At 37.4% G+C, this 16968-nt stretch overlaps 1 protein-coding gene and 1 long non-coding RNA gene across 3 annotated transcripts in view; both read left to right on the top strand.

Annotated features, from left to right (window-relative positions):
- The window catches only part of LOC134612681 (uncharacterized), a 645290-nt gene that overhangs the window by 170434 nt on the left and 457888 nt on the right, over window positions 1-16968 (top strand). The window lies entirely within an intron of this gene.
- PARP2 (poly(ADP-ribose) polymerase 2) overlaps window positions 1-16968 on the top strand; it is a 79521-nt gene that overhangs the window by 7198 nt on the left and 55355 nt on the right. For both annotated transcript variants that reach the window (XM_063454800.1, XM_063454799.1), the window contains exons 3-7: window positions 7353-7489; window positions 7583-7789; window positions 7958-8071; window positions 8452-8522; window positions 16733-16783. In XM_063454800.1, coding sequence (XP_063310870.1) covers window positions 7353-7489; window positions 7583-7789; window positions 7958-8071; window positions 8452-8522; window positions 16733-16783 — 580 coding nt within the window. The remainder of the gene's footprint in view (window positions 1-7352; window positions 7490-7582; window positions 7790-7957; window positions 8072-8451; window positions 8523-16732; window positions 16784-16968) is intronic.

The following is a 16968-nucleotide window of genomic DNA, read 5'->3' as shown; positions in this document are numbered from 1 at the left end:
TTATAATTCAGTTTAAATAATAAATAATAATAATAAACAAATATAATAATATTACAAAATAAAATAATAATTAATAAAAAAATGAATAATATATCAAAACGCCCACCCCCACCAACACATACACAAACACACACTGCATCACACACACTCACACTTCATTCATATACACACACACTGCACTCATACACACACACTGCACTCATACACACACTGCACTCATACACACACACTGCACTCATACACACACACTGCACTCATACACACACACTGCACTCATACACACACACTGCACTCATACACACACACACTGCACTCATACACACACGCACTGCACTCATACACACACGCACTGCACTCATACACGCACTGCACTCATACACACACGCACTGCACTCATACACACACGCACTGCACTCATACATACACGCACTGCACTCATACACACTGTACTCATTATATACACACACTGGAAATAAATATTCAATTAATATATACGCACACACACTGCACTCATACGCGCACACACTGCACTCATACGCGCACACACTGCACTCATACGCGCACACACTGCACTCATACGCGCACACACTGCACTCATACGCGCACACACTGCACTCATACACACACACACTGCATTCATACACGCACACACTGCATTCATACGCACACACTGCATTCATTATATACACACACTGTAAATAAATATTCAATTAATATACATTTTTTAGGATCTAATTTTATTTAGAAATTTACCAGCAGCTGCTGCATTTCCCACCCTAGTCTTATACTCGAGTCAATAAGTTTTCCCAGTTTTTTGGGGTAAAATTAGGGGCCTCGGCTTATATTCGGGTCGGCTTATACTCGAGTATATACGGTACCAATTTTCATTTATTACACAATATAACACACAGCATTGGAAAATAAAAAAGATTCTGAATAGGCATTGGGACATCTTATACAAAGATCCCGTATTAGGTAAAGTACTTCCAAAAAAAAGCACCAATAATTTTCAAAAAAACAAAAAAATCTAAAAAACATACTAGCTCAAAGTTATGCACTAAAAATTCCACGAAAAGGCATAGTCTCAAATATTAAAGGTTTCAATCCCTGTAATTCATGTAAGGCATGTCAAAATCAGAGATCTATACAAAGAAAATAATTTATAAGCACAACTACTAAAGAAAAATTTAAGGTTAAATCTAATATAAATTGCAACTCCAAATGTGTGGTCTACATGCTACAGTGCCCATGTGGGAAACAGTATGTGGGAAGAACTGGCAGAAAATTAAAAGAGAGAATATTGGAACATCAAAATAACATTAGAAAAAACTCAACAAGACATATAGTGCCAATTCATTGCACTAATTGTAGGGAATTCGGTTGGAAAAGCTTTTTCTTCATAGGTATTGAGCATGTTGACCCTTATTGGAGAGGGGGCAATTTAATGAAGAAACCTTCACAGAGAGAGACTTTTTGGATAAATTAAAGACGTTACAACCACATGGATTAAATCTAGATATAGATTTATGGAGTTTTTTTGAGGATTTAATGTTCTCTTCCTTTGCACTATTGATGTAAATGTTGCATTTTTTTCCATATTCTTTTTGTAGTATTCAAAGTATCCACCTTATATCTGCATTTAGGCTATTTATATCATCAAATCTAAAGGGGGAAATTTGTATTATCAAATTATTCCCTTTTATGGTCTATATTGAATTTAAATCAAAGTTCAATTAAATGATTTAACTCTAATTGAATTCTAATCGTACTAATTCCAAATCAAATTGAATCTTATTTAATATTCTAATTAAAGTGCTAAACTTTAATTGAGTTTTAATTTATAATTAATTGGATTTTATTTTTTGTTCTAATCCAAGTTATTTAATTTTAGTTAATTTCTAGCTGTATGAATTCAAAATTGATTTGAATTCTATTTTTAATTTTTTGAATTCTCCTTTTTTGGAATCCCCATTCATGGAAAAAGAAGATTCTTTGAGAGTTATTATAGATATTCCATATTTTATGGAATTAAGGAGAAAATGCAGCATATATTGGGATATCACAGTCTTGTTCACCTTAAAAGTGTGTGTGCTCTTTAGAAGGAAAAAGAAGGTTTTCTGTATCTTTTATTTGTATCTTTATTTTTAATAATTATATTTTTATATACAATGTTATAATGTATTAATTTTTTATGTTTGGTATATTTCTAATATAGAAGCATGTTGCCAGAAAGGCTTCTATAAATTCATTTAATATTGTATGTGCATTAAGCACACTTAAATATAGTAGTGCCATTTCGAGTTTCTAATATCCCTCCCCCCTCTCTTCTTTGCCCCCTGTCCGTATACGCTACATCCACTTGATACTGAGATGAAGATAAATAAGAAAAGGATCGGTTATGATAAACTTCCGGGTTTCAGCAATGGAACGCATGAGTAACTGAACGGCGCACAAGATGACGTCATAGAAACCGGACCGAAGAACGAAACACCTGCTTTGAATAATTGGTTATGTGGACATTGGGGGAGGTATAAAGGGTGGAGGAGGGAAGGGATTTTTACTGTTCACTTGTATCCTGTCATCAAGTCCCATACACGGATGAAACGCTTAGGACCCCTGGTGGCGACAGAGATTATACCTATTGTTTTATACTGTGATGTAAGTTATTAAATTAATTTTTACTATACTTCTGAATGTGCACTACAATTTTATTGCATCTTTTCTCCTGAGCACATACATCTCAGCTGGTTCGTGAGACATTGAATATAGACGGAAGAATTGATTCTGAAAAGGTATTTATGCTGAAAAAAGGAATTTATGTTAAAGGCTTTCTAACTTCAGTGAAAGTCAGATCATCCCCTATTTTTTTTGTACGTATTTCATTGAAGACAAGAGGAAGTCTTCGGGGAAGTTCTACCCTGTTTAGGAAGGTTCTATTCTGCTTACATTATATTGAGCACTAATTGCACTGTGGTTTGTGTACAAACACATTGTATTTTTAGACCTGTGATAAGACCTAAAAACAGTAAAATTAACTGATAGGCTGTTTAATTGAACTTGAGTTGTTCTTTTAGTCTTGTTTAACTTGAGGGTTAAAGAGTTAATTTATTTTAAAATTCTAATTTCTTCAATTAATTAGAGGTTAATTGGTTCATATTGGTTTCTTTGTCTTTATTGAAAATGTTCTTTTTACATATACGTAGACATACATTAGTTTATATTCAAGTAATATTAAAGTGGAACTGTCATGGGCGCATCTGTATTTTATTTTATTTTTAGCCCCCCATATTACCTATATTTAATGTTTATTTTTTGCCCGAACCTAGGTCCTGGGCGCCGCCATCTTTTTGTGGGTAGATGAAGTCCTGTGGGACACGTCATCTGCCCACACTAGATAGCGCTGTGGAACTAAGTCCTTGTAAATAAAAATAAATGCTTACCTTTTTTGAAGTCTTATTTTTTCAGCCCCAATAAAGGCCAGATTAAAAACCATAAAGCCTGTTGAATTTATAAAATAAAAGGACCCGAGCGCAAAAAATAAATAATCCATGTTCACCCAGCGAGGGCATCGCGCAGACTGAGCTCCGCACGGCGGGTGAAAGGCCTTCCTACACCCTGCAATTGGACTCAGAGGGCTCTGATTGGTTTAAGCCAACTAATAAGCGCGCTCTGATAGGTAAATAGTGAGCCTTAACTGATTGGAATCCAACCAGTCAGAGTGCTCTGTTTAATTTTACACAGTGTGGGGAAGTTCTTTGGAATTTTCCCACGCTGTGTAATTTGACTCATAACAATAATCTGGGTGACTTGGAATCCAGAGAAGAGGAAGCGATTGGGGAAAGGTGAGTTTGTCATGACAGTGCCACTTTAGCAGTTTGTTATTCCAACATAAATACATTTATTGCACTTCATAACCATTCATTCCCCTAAAGAAAGAAAATAAATAAAACACAAAATAATGCAGATTTTTTTTTTCTCTGCTTGATTATTTTTAGAGAGAATTATATTATAGTATGATTCAAGAAGGAATAAGGGTTCATTATATAGGCTATTTGAAGATGAGACCGTGCTTTTAGTCTCAGCCAAATTACATATATATACATATATAAATTACATATATATATCCCTTTTCTATCTGTTTTATTTTGCTTCATGCTCAGGCTATATAACATTTGAGTTAGGAAATATTGGTCCACATTTCCCATACTTTTATGTGTATAAAAATCTTATTTGACTTTCGGTAAAATCCTTCTTCCATTTGTTGTTGATATATAATCTGGTTGTTTATTACTGGCCATATTGGTGCCAATGAGTTTTTCCAGTTTCTGGCTAACGTGAATATGAATAATTAATATTTTTTGTTCATGGTTGCAATTTGAAAAATCCAAATGAAATAAAAATGTCTGGGGTAATAATATGGCCTGAGATCTTCCTTTTTATTCTAATTCCTCACATTTCCTTACCTTCACATATAGTGTGCCTCTTTTCCTATTTTTTATTTTTTTATTTTTTTTTTATTCTTTATTTTGGTGTGCAATAAAAGATAGACATACATGCTTGTATTGCCACGACAGCTCTACAAGCTCAATGAATATAAACAATTCCATACAGCGTCATGACATGAGAAACAATTGCACATTTTTATATGGTAAAGGGATATTCTTCAGTATATGCTGTAGTACAATTTGCGTTACAAGTATATGCATGCTTAATAAAATAGATTATGTGCTGGAAATGATAAGAAAAGCCGGCAAAATATATATATGACCTCGCTAGTAATATAACTGCTTATACATGAATTAGTATTCACTGATCAGAGAGGCTGTACATCACTAGGTGTGTGAACAGACTAGTGCATTTAGACTTTAGAAAAACATTCAATCTAGGACTAGTTGTGTCGCTTGAAAACTATGTGGAAATCAATAAACTGATAAATAAAAGTAATCAATGCAAACCATCTTCAGTTGCAGTAAAGAGTCCTCGGCAGACAAAAAGCAGACATGACAGCGGTGCAGATAAAAGAAACCGGTGTCCCAGTAAACGTAAAGTAGTGGTTGGACACAGGTAGACAGTTTTTATAAGGCACTCAACCAACTCCAGATTTCAAGGCCCGCAGCTTAGTATCAGGGATCCGCTCCGCTGGTGAAGGTTGTGGAAGGTCCGGAGCTTCGTGCCGGTGTGGATCTACCGCGTGCGGTGTCCCAGTTCTGGGTCGTCGTAGATTTCCGCTGCTGACTGAGTACTGTAGGTGACTGTATATCTCGGCACCTCTTGTTTGTCAGGCAGGTGATGGTGCTGGGATCCGAGGCTTTCGGTGGGTTGTTGGTTTATTGTCGGTGCTTCCCCCTGTGTGTGCTTGCGGCTCTTACTTGGGTTATGGGGGGTTAAGCAATTCTCTCGCGTGTGAGTGTAGCGGTGTTGCTTGTGCTCCGCAAGTCAGAGTTGGGTGTTTGATGCCCCTTAGTCTGCTCTGTTTAGCTGTCTGGCCCCCTGGACGGTTGGATATCGGGGTAGCCAGTGCTGCTTCCGTCTTGTGCTTGTGCGGTTGAGTGTGGCTCGGTTCTCTGCTCAGCCCCTAGGTCTGTCGGGAGCAGAAGGGCCTCTAGCTTCTCCCAGAATATTTGGAAGATCCTGTTCAGCCGAAGCTCGCTGTGAGAGCTAGGGAAACACGCCGTCTCTGCCATTTTGAGTGCCTTGTCTTTGCTTGTGGCAGTCCCCTGTGTCACCGCGGCATTCTTGCCGGGCTGTTTCAGGGTCTCCCGAGGGTGGACCGGGATAACCCCCTCCGGTCCATAGGGGGGGTGGGGGGGAACGGGGGTCTGGTCTCTGTCTGTCGGCCGCCAGTGCCAGCGGGGGAGCGGCCGTCTCCCTCACGTCGGCCACGTGTGTAGGCCTCACAGTAAGGGCCGGTGTAGTAAGCCGGGGTCGTCGCTTAAGTGGCATTGTTGTGTGCCCCTGGGCTTCACCTGTCCTCTGGGGCCCTTTTTATATCGATCAGATCTCGTTTTGGCTTTGTAAATCTGTGTATTTAGTGCCGCAGAGCAGGAGCTGTACAGGTTTGCATCCTCTGCTCTCTGCGGTCAGGCCCCGCCCCTCCTGAGTAACTATTTTTACATTTTTTAATTATATATGGAGTGAGATACCATCTGTGGGCGAATTTTTTTATTTTTTTAAAACATTTTTTTAAAGGTCTCTTGTATGTTAAGACTGTGGGTGATTTTTCTGATCCCAGTAAATACACCTTCCCGTGTTTCCATTGTGAAAGATATATTTTAATCTATAACCTATAAGGTCCTTAACCATATGCGTAACTTTAGAAATTTGTTTTTATAATGTTTATTAATAAAATTTTCAAATTCTGTGTGTTCTTTGATATCTAAGGCAATCATTGATACTAGAGAGGCTGTTTAATTGAACTTGAGTTGTTCTTTTCTACAGGTCTTGAATTGAATTTGAGTATCTATAAATTATTTAATTCCCCCCTTAGCAATTTGAATTATATTTAGAATATTACATTCTATCCATTTTGATAGATCTATATCACTAATATATAATTGAATAACCTCAAATGGTGTAGAGGAAATTAGTTCATTCCATATGCCCAATTTCTTCTTATATAGTTTGGAAGTAGTGATTGACTCATTTACGATTTATTTGAGAATGAATACTTTTTTTTTTATATATATAATGTTCAGAGCCAATCCAGGCTAGTTTTTAAATAGAGAGGTACTTCTTGTTCCATATATTTCCAGCTTGGATCAAGATTAATAAGATTGCCCCATTTCAAGAAATGGGTAGGGATAGTACAATCATGCAATTATATTATATCAGCAACATTTATTCACTCTTTTAGTGAGTGTAATATATGAAACTCTGGGTGTTTTATTTCCCCATATATGAATACATTTCATAAACTGTTTTTTTTTTAATTGAAGGAGGTACTCTTATGGGTATGGATCGGAATTAATTTTGGGATCACATATGCTGAGACGGTAATTATACATCCGGCCAGGACGTTTCTAACCCCTTCCAATTCTGGAAAGTCTCTTTTAAACCATAATAATTCCTTATAATTATCTTCTACCATTTTGTCCATATGTGATGCAATTTGAATTCCTAGACATTCTATCGTATCAGTATTGGGGGATAGGTCAAAGCAATCTAGAAAATGGAGATAGGATAGAAAGGAGATGGGCTTTAGCTCAGTATAAGGATGGGGGGATGGGAAAGCTCAGAACAGAGGAGGTATGTAATATTGATGAAAATCTAAACAAACTATACTTTACATTTTAATCTGCATAGAACACTTTTTCTTTTACATTTATAACTCTTAACTTTATTTATTAATTTAGCTCTGGGAAGTGGTCTGTGAAGGTGTCTCCTGCTGAAGGGATCTCATTACAGTTAGATCTGAGGAAAATGGTTCAAAAGAACACTCAGACTGGTTTCCAGAGGCCAATTCGACTGGCTGTGAAGGAGAAGGACCAATGTGAGTTTTAAAATGCATCTTTTGTTTTGATTCTTTTTTTTTATCCAATATATTTGTATTAATTTCCCTCCATCTCATTTAAATCTTCTGCAGTCTTTGTATGGCAGTGGCTGTCTGATAAAGGGGACTGGGCTGCTTATGATGCCCAAACCTGTCTCTCTTTGGAGATCTCACTTCACTCTGATACTAAGCTGGTGTCTCTTAGATTTGGAAGACAATCATACACCATGGATTTGGGATGCATGGTTCAAAAGAACACTCAAACGCAAAATGAAAGGCAGATTCAACGTTGCTTATCTGGTATGTGCACAACATTAAAAAGGCAATTTACATTTGAAAGTGCTTGTGAAACATTTCTTAAGCATTTTACATAGAGAAATGCCAAAGCTACCTTGTACGATATTGTTACTTTTGAGCATATGCTTTCAACTATAATTTTAAAAATGTCTAATTGTGTTTGTTCTCTAGTGGCAACAGATACTACTATCAGCCAACAGAATCAGAATGTCAGTAATGGGCCCTTAATCAAGAAGCCCCGCAGAAGCACAGGCAGTGTGAAAAATGAAGTAGAGGAAAGCAAAGGTACCTCTCTTAATGTGTAGTGAACACACACGTCAAACTACACATACTGACAATTTGTAGGGCAATAACTAGAACAGCCTCCTATGAACAAGTGAAATACTTTCCTCCATTTCTTCATGCACTGGTACATTCACCTTATTTTAAATCCTTTGTGGAACGATCCATATAATTATTTAAATTTTGATTATGCGCTTTACTATAAAGAATTGACATATCAAAGAGCTGGGTCTTTGATAGGTTTAATATTTTTTAACAATTTCAGTAATAGGAAATACAATGTTTCTGTTTCAACCCTACTTTACATGTATTTATAGTCATCTCTTTTTACCCACCGTGAGTGTATACGTATCAAGTGTAATGTTTTCCTATTTTTAACACAGAACAGGTCCGGACACTTGTACTTAAGGGTAAAGCTCCTGTAGATCCAGAATGCTCCAGCAAGCTAGGAAAGGTAAATTGTGTATAAGCCTTAGTAATTTTCTGGCTAAACCGTTTGTATGGAAAAATTACCTTAACTTGTTGGGGCCTGGGATGTATTAACACTGACTGTCTTCATCCATCTAAGTTTATTTACATTCAAGTTGATTAATTATTATTTATATTATTATTTATAAAATATTTTACCAGGAAAGATACATTGAGATTTCTCTCGTTTTCAAGTATGTCCTGGGTCCACACATCATTGCATTGTTACAGTTAGTGTACAATAAAATACAAAAACAATATTAATATACAATATATACAAAATTTAACATAGAACAGGTAGGAAATATATAATCAACCATGACAGGTACATTCTGTTTTGAGGTATGTAGAGGGATCTCTTAAAGGACTTTAAGCTTAGGGAAGATTTTAATTTGTGCGGGAGGTCGTTCCACAAATGCGGTGCTCTGTAGGAGAAGGAGGATCGGGCTGCTTTCTTTTTGTATTGGGGTAGACTAAGTAAAGTGTTGGTACTGGATCGGAGGTTATAGGAAGTGGGAACAGCCGGGGAAAGCATTGCATTCAGGTGGGGTGGGAGTTTCCCAGAAAAGCTCTTAAACACAATGCTGGAAAGATGAAGGGTGCGTCTGGATTCCAGTGACAGCCAGTTTAGTTATTTTAGCATGTCACAATGGTGGGTCCTGTAATTACATTGTAGCACAAATCGGCAGAATGAGTTATACAATGTATTGAGTTTATTAATGTGGGATTGCGATGCAGATGCATATACTACATCCCCATAATCAATGATTGGCATCAGCATTTGCAGTACAATCTTTTCCTTTACTGAAGGGCTTAGGCAGGATTTGTTTCTGTACAGGGCACCTAGTTTTGGATAAAGTTTAGATGCAAGCTTTTCTATGTGCAGGCCAAAAGATAGATTGGGGTCTAACATCATACCCAAGTATTTGAAAGAGTGGACTGCGGTCAGTGTGCCATTTTAAATTGTTTTGATGGATAGGTGGGAATTGTGTAATTTAGGTACTGTTCCAAAGACCATTGTGACAGTTTTGTCAGTGTTCAGGAACAGTTTGTTTTTTGCGATCCACTTTTCTACCTCTGTAAACTGGTCTTGGAGCACAGCCTCAAGCTTCGGTAGATCGGAATTGCTCGCATAGATTACCGTGTCATCTGCGTTCATGTGTACATTTGAGGATTTGCAGACATTAGGCAGATCATTTATAAATAATGAAAATAGTAGGGGGCCGAGAATGGAACCTTGGGGAACACCACACGTGACTGGGAGAGGGCGGGAGTCGCTGTCAGAAATGGACACATATTGCGAGCGATCCGATACATACGATCGAAACCAGTTTAGCGAATGATCACCAATACCAGAGTTTTTGAGTTTGTGCAGTAGAATGTCGTGGTCTACTGTGTCAAAGGCCTTAGCAAAATCAAGGAAAATAGCTCCAGTTAGGTCTCCTTGTTCCATGCCAGTTTGGATGTCATTGCAAACTTTTAAGAGGGCAGTTGTAGTGGAGTGATTCTGGCGAAAGCCCGATTGATTAGGGGTCAGATAGTTTGATTGTTGGTAGTACTCACATAGTTGCGTATGGACACATTTTTCTAAGATTTTTGACAATACCGGGAGCAATGATATAGGGCGATAGTTAAAAACCAAAGTAGTGTCACCACTTTTATGGATAGGCACTACTCTCGCAGTCTTCCAAAGTTTGGGTATGTATCCAGACACCAAGGATTCGTTAATTAGAGTTGCGACAGGTTTAGCAATTGCCGGCGCACTGAGCTTCAACAGCATTGCTGGGATTTGGTCAGGTCCAGACTGGTTTTTCCATTTTTAGATTATTAAGATGTTTTTCAATGACACTAACAGGTACAGGTCTAAAAATTAACTTGTCTATATTGGGCCTTTGCAAATTTAGTGAGACCTGATCCACATTTGTAGTTTCAGGATGTGTGCCATTTATTAGCTTGGCAATCAGGGCAGTAGAGCATCTGACAAAATAATTGTTAAAGGCATTTGCTACATCTAAGGGAAGTTGCAGGGTTTGGTTATCCACTTTGACAGTGGAGGGTTGGGAGTGGATTGGGGGAGATTGTAGTTTATTTATGACTTTCCAAATGTTTCTAGGGTTTGAGATGTTATTGTTCAGATTTTCATAGAAATATTGGGCCTTGGCCAATTTTGTTTGTTTTGTGCATATATTTCGCCATTGTCTATACGCACAGTGATCATTCATAGAGCCAGTATGCTTAAACTTTGACCACAAAGAATCCCGAAACTGGTACATTATTTGGATGAGGTCAGCTGTGATCCAGTTTATATGTGCTCCTTTTACCCTCACCTTACGCAGCGGGGCATGCAGATTCCAAATTTGTAGGAGTTCAGTCTGAAAGAATTCAACAGCACAGTCTAGATCTGGGATAATGTTTAATCTGTGCCATGGGAGGTTCTTGATGTCCTTTAGAAAGGATTCAAGATTATATTTTTTGAAGGACCTAGTTATTTTAACCTTGGGAGAGGATTTAATAGCCTTTATTTTGCGCACACAGTACACTAAACAGTGATCACTGAAAGTGTTTGGAAGAACACTGGCCTCCTGGATTCTATCAGCAGAAGTGGAGAGAATCCAATCTAGCAGGGTATGGTTAAGGCTTTTAATGTTTATGCGAGTTGGGGAGGAGATTAATTGCGTTAGCTGCAAAGTCTTAAACAGCGTGCAAGAACTATTATTTTTAGGATTCAGCCAATCAATATTAAAATCTCCAAAGACCAACAGTTCACTTTTAGGGTTTTTGAGCAATGGTTTCACTAAGGAGATGGGCTATGTCAGAAAGGGAATGCACAGGGGAGCTAGGTGGGCGGTACATTCCTGCAACAATATTTGAATTACTGCACGGGATCTCAATTGTGCCAGAGAGGAAATCAAAGGTGGCAGGAGGACTAAGGTTTTGTAAAGGAGTGAACTTTATGGAATTGTCAACATAAATAACAATGCCTCCTCCTCTCTTTGCTCTGTCATTTCTAAAACATGAATACCCCTGTATTGCAATGGCGGTGTCTGGTATTTTAGTCGTTAACCAAGATTCTGAGAGCACAATGATTTTTGGTTGGTAATGGGAACACCCGGCTTGCAGTGCATCCAGTTTAGGGAGTAAACTACGGATGTTGCAGTGCACAAAAGAGAGGCCTTTTTTAGTGGGGAGATTAGGACTAGAATTAGCTGGGGGGACCAGGGTTAGACTCCACATCATTTGCAAGGGCAAGTAACATAATGAATAGGAATTTCAACATCATTTTTGTTTGGGCATATAATGAATGGGATACTTTATAATTTTGTGAGGTGTGGGTAGGAGGGCTATTTTTTAGAACTCTCCACCAGCACTCAGCAGATAAGTTACAGGAACAAAGCATGCCATGGTGTATGATAATTTGTGTTCCAGTTTGAGGTGTGTGCTTATGCTGGTAGTGGTGTGAACAAAATTGAATTAAAAAAAGGGTTATTAAGAATATCAATATGGTTATATTTGGATTCATGTTAGTAGTATGAGGTGTGTAGTTGAAAATGAAACTGAAACAAATTGTGAAAAAGAAAAATTAAACAAAAAGTATATAGTATTGGTGTGTGATATATCTATTTGTAGGGAGAGAGAGTATGTGTTCTATAGGGTTAAGAGATTGGAAGGGTGTGCTGATCAGTGTTTGCACCTGTCAATTTCAGGAGATTGAAAGTTGTGTGGGAGACTATCTATAAATGTGGAATTAAGCATGGGGTGGGTGGGAGGGAACCAAGTCTTCCAGAAGACTACCTGTTTCAAATGGCCATGGAACAGCTGATGGAGCTCTGAGTTCTATGCTGGACTGGGTATGTTAATAAATCTTTCACAGATTCAGTGAAAGTCTGATTTTTAATTTGTTTGTGTTAAAGGATCCTTGCAGGCCATACTGAAGACTTGCTATCACACATGCTAAAAACTCATAATCTAGTAATTACTGAAGAATAGTGGATATTAAAAATAAATAATATTGCCACTTTTCAGGGAATGATCTGGCAGAAAGTCAATACAATACTCATTAATGTAGCAGTGTTAGTTGTATTTGATGTTTTAGAATTGCATTGATTTTCGTTAATAGAGATTCAAATTCAAGTTAAAAAAAAAAAGTGTGTTCTCAATCCTTCATGACCAGTAAAACCACTAAACGGTTTTGAAACTGAACAAAATGAGCAACCAGTTAGGATGAGGTGGTCAGGGTCATCTTGATAATATGTATGAAATGCATGGGATAGTTATGAACGGTTTTAAAAATCATTTATTTTGTTGCTCACACAGACCCACAGTTTGTTTTTCTTTAAATGCAGTATTGAGAACAGCTTATTGGATCCCTCTAGTGTTCAAATTTAGAATGCGCTTCAGCACCAGCTTGCATCTTGAACTGTGTACTCCATCTCATTTTGGGGATGAGTCACATGCAGTGGCATTTAAAGCCTGATCTTTTGGCATAATTTTGCAGTTATGTACTACATATCTGGCAAAAAAATGATACTGGAATTATATTTTAAGATTTTTACAATGTGTTCAATTCAGTTGGTGTATTATTTTTATGTAACTGTGTGTGGTTTCAGTTTGAAACTACAGGGTCATTGCACATTTATTTTGCATATTTTAAAACTTTTTTTTTTTAAGGTTGATATGGCTGGTAGAGGTTATTCAAGGTTCCGTAAAAGTTTCAGAGGTGAAGAATTAACCAGTAAACTAATAGGCGATCCGTTTAATACCATACCAAGTGGTCCTGAATTAGAAGCATCGGATATTGATAGCGAGTTTAAGGAAGTAGGGCTCAAAACGCAGCCTTCTGCTAATCATTCTGACAATGATGAAAATGAATGTGCATATGTTGATCATAGTGATGATCATAATTATGAAAAAACAAAGGAAACTATTTTGTGGGTGCAAGAGGTGCTTACACATAAGCAAAACCATTAACAGATTTATTTAACCAATCATTGATAACAGGAGTAGTCCCAGAAGATTGGAAGTTAGCGAATGTTGTGCCCATTCACAAGAAAGGTAATAGGGAGGAGTCGGGCAACTATAGGCCAGTAAGCCTAACTTCAGTAGTGGGGAAAGTGATGGAAACCATGTTAAAGGATAGGATTGTTGAACATCTAAGAACACATGGATTTCAAGATCAGAGACAACATGGGTTTACTTCAGGGAGATCATGCCAAACTAATCTTGTTGATTTTTTTGATTGGGTAACTAAAATTATAGATCAGGGTGGTGCAGTAGACATTGCTTACCTCGATTTCAGTAAGGCTTTTGACACTGTTGCACATAGAAGGCTTATCAACAAACTACAATCTTTGAGTTTGGATTCCAATATTGTTGAATGGGTAAGGCAGTGGCTGAGTGACAGGCAACAGAGGGTTGTAGTCAATAGGGGAATATTCGAAGCTTGGGCTTGTCACCAGTGGGGTACCTCAGGGATCTGTACTTGGATCCATTCTCTTTAATATTTTTATTAGTGATATTGCAGAAGGTGTGTCTTTTTGCGGATGATACTAAGATATGTAACAGGGTTGATGTTCCAGGAGGGATAAGCCAAATGGAAAATGATTTAGGTAGACTAGAAAAATGGTCAGAGTTGTGGCAACTGACATTTAATGTGGATAAGTGCAAGATAATGCATCTTGGACGTAAAAACCCAAGGGCAGAGTACAGAATATTTGATAGAGTCCTAACCTCAACATATGAGGAAAGGGATTTAGGGGTGATTATTTCTGAGGACTTAAAGGTAGGCAGACAATGTAATAGAGCAGCAGGAAATGCTAGCAGAATGCTTCGTTGTATAGGGAGAGGTATTAGCAGTAGAAAGAGGGAAGTGCTCATGCCATTGTACAGAACACTGGTGAGACCTCACTTGGAGTACTGTACACAGTACTGGAGACCCTATCTTCAGAAGGATATTGATACCTTAGAGAGAGTTCAAAGAAGGGCTACTAAACTGGTTCATGGATTGCAGGATAAAACTTACCAGGAAAGGTTAAAGGATCTTAACATGTATAGCTTGGAGGAAAGACGAGACAGGGGGGATATGATAGAAACATTTAAATACATAAAGGGAATCAACACAGTAAAGGAGGAGACTATATTTAAAAGAAGAAAAACTACCACAACAAGAGGACATAGTCTTAAATTAGAGGGACAAAGGTTTAAAAATAATATCAGGAAGTATTACTTTACTGAGAGGGTAGTGGATGCATGGAATAGCCTTCCAGCTGAAGTGGTAGAGGTTAACACAGTAAAGGAGTTTAAGCATGCGTGGGATAGGCATAAGGCTATCCTAACTATAAGATAAGGCCAGGGACTAATGAAAGTATTTAGAAAACTGGGCAGACTAGATGGGCCGAATGGTTCTTATCTGCCGTCACATTCTATGTTTCTATGTTAATGAATTTTCACAGCAATCTGGGCCAAATATACATTTTGAGACAAAAAGTCTTACTGAAATATTTTGCTGTTTATGTGGCAATGATCTTATAGAGGCTATATCAGGCTAATCTCAATGCTACCCAGAAGCTTGGAGATTCACAGCTTTCAAGCCAACATATATGGAAGAAATGAAACAGTTTTTTTGCCATCAATCTTATGGGAATAAAGAAATATCCATCATATAGGGACTAATGTTTTTTTCAGACCCGGCTCTTAGAGCAATATATATTTCTTCAATTATGTGTCGAAATATATTTTCGTGGCTGCTTGGTCACCTGCACTTAAAAAACAATGAACAGCCCAAGACTGGAAAGAGAGGCTACGATCAATTGTACAAAGTTCATCCGTTGTTGAAACATTTGAGTAGAACATTTAGTAAATGCTACAAACCCACAGAGAAGCTAACTGTTGGTGAATATATGATTAGATTTAAAAGGCATTCACGTCTCAAGCAGTTTCTGCCTAAGAAATCCATAAAACGTGGATACAAAGTTTGGGTTCTCACTAATGATAATGAGTATGGTTTTGTTTTTTTAATTTGAAATTTACATAGGAAAAACTGGACAAACTACAGAAAATGCCTTCGTTCCAGAGTAGCCAAAACACTAACTTTAGATCTAGCTGGAAAATACCATAAAGTGTTCTTTGACACTTATTTTACATCAGCACCCCTCATGCTCGATCTAAGGCAACATGATATATATGCTTGTGGCACTGTAAGGAAGAGAAGTGTTGGAATTCCAGACTTTGATGAAGAGAAGGGAATGTCACTTGGAGCGTTCCAGTGAAGTAGTCATGGCATTGTTGCAACGCTATGTATGGACTGGAAGGAAATTTCTTCCTTTCCAACTTCCATTACGTCACAAACATATCTACCACAACACGGAAGAACAAAGATGGTTCTCAAGTTGAAATTAAATGTCCAGCTATTGTCAAATATTACAATGCTAACATGGGATTACTGGACAAAGCTAACATGTTGAAATCAAACTACGAGATTGATAGAGTAAGAAATGGTGGCATAGGATTTTTGTTACATTTGTAAATGCATTCATTATTCATAATAAAACTTGTGATGGGGAAACCACTACTCTAAGAGAGTTTCGACTGTCTGTAATTGCTGGCCTAGTTGGGGCATCCTCATCCTCAATGCCTATTCGTAAGAGGCCGCAAACAACAAAGCAGGTTAAAACCCTATATAGCTCCAGAGATACAGTACAACAAAGCGGCTCATATTCCGGAAAAGGGGCAATCTCGGAGATGTGTACACTGCAGCACCCTTAAGGAACCACATCAGATAAGATCATTCTGCAAAACATGCAATGTGGGACTTTGCATAACAAAAACAAAGAACTGCTTTGTAGATTTTCATAAGAAACACCAGAAATATGTAACCATAATAAAACCGTTTACATTAGTGTTTTTCATGTCTTTATATATAGATTTATTTATTTTTTGTCATAATGTTTATTTTTTTTATATAATGGGCCTGAAAGGGTTCTTAAAAAGTTTAACAGTAAACAGCCTTGTATCCTTCATTGGTTTGTGTAATTTTTGTTTTTGAGTGCTGGTGATACAAATAATATTTATTACAGGGCCTTTATAATACACTTTTTTTCTGTTTGTCTTCCTCAAATGTCAGAACTTCCTTGTGTATTTATATTTAAAATCTAATAATGAGAATTTTGTCTGTAAACTTGTTTGTTTTCCCTTTTCTAGGCACATGTATACTGCGAGGGTGAAGATGTATATGATGTGATGTTAAACCAGGTGAGAACATAACTTTGTCAGCTTTTAGTAATACTAGAGTTACTCATTCCTCATTTCCGTTAACAGTATTCTACACATTCCCTGTCCACTCAAATGCTTGTTAAACCATTTTGTAACTATGTCCATTTTTTTACATAGAGCAAAAGTGTGATTGTTATGGTCCGGTCACTAAAAGATACACACAA

Source organism: Pelobates fuscus, chromosome 5 (assembly GCF_036172605.1).
Source record: "Pelobates fuscus isolate aPelFus1 chromosome 5, aPelFus1.pri, whole genome shotgun sequence".
NCBI lineage: Eukaryota > Metazoa > Chordata > Amphibia > Anura > Pelobatidae > Pelobates > Pelobates fuscus.
This window is presented reverse-complemented; position numbering and strand designations above follow the sequence as displayed.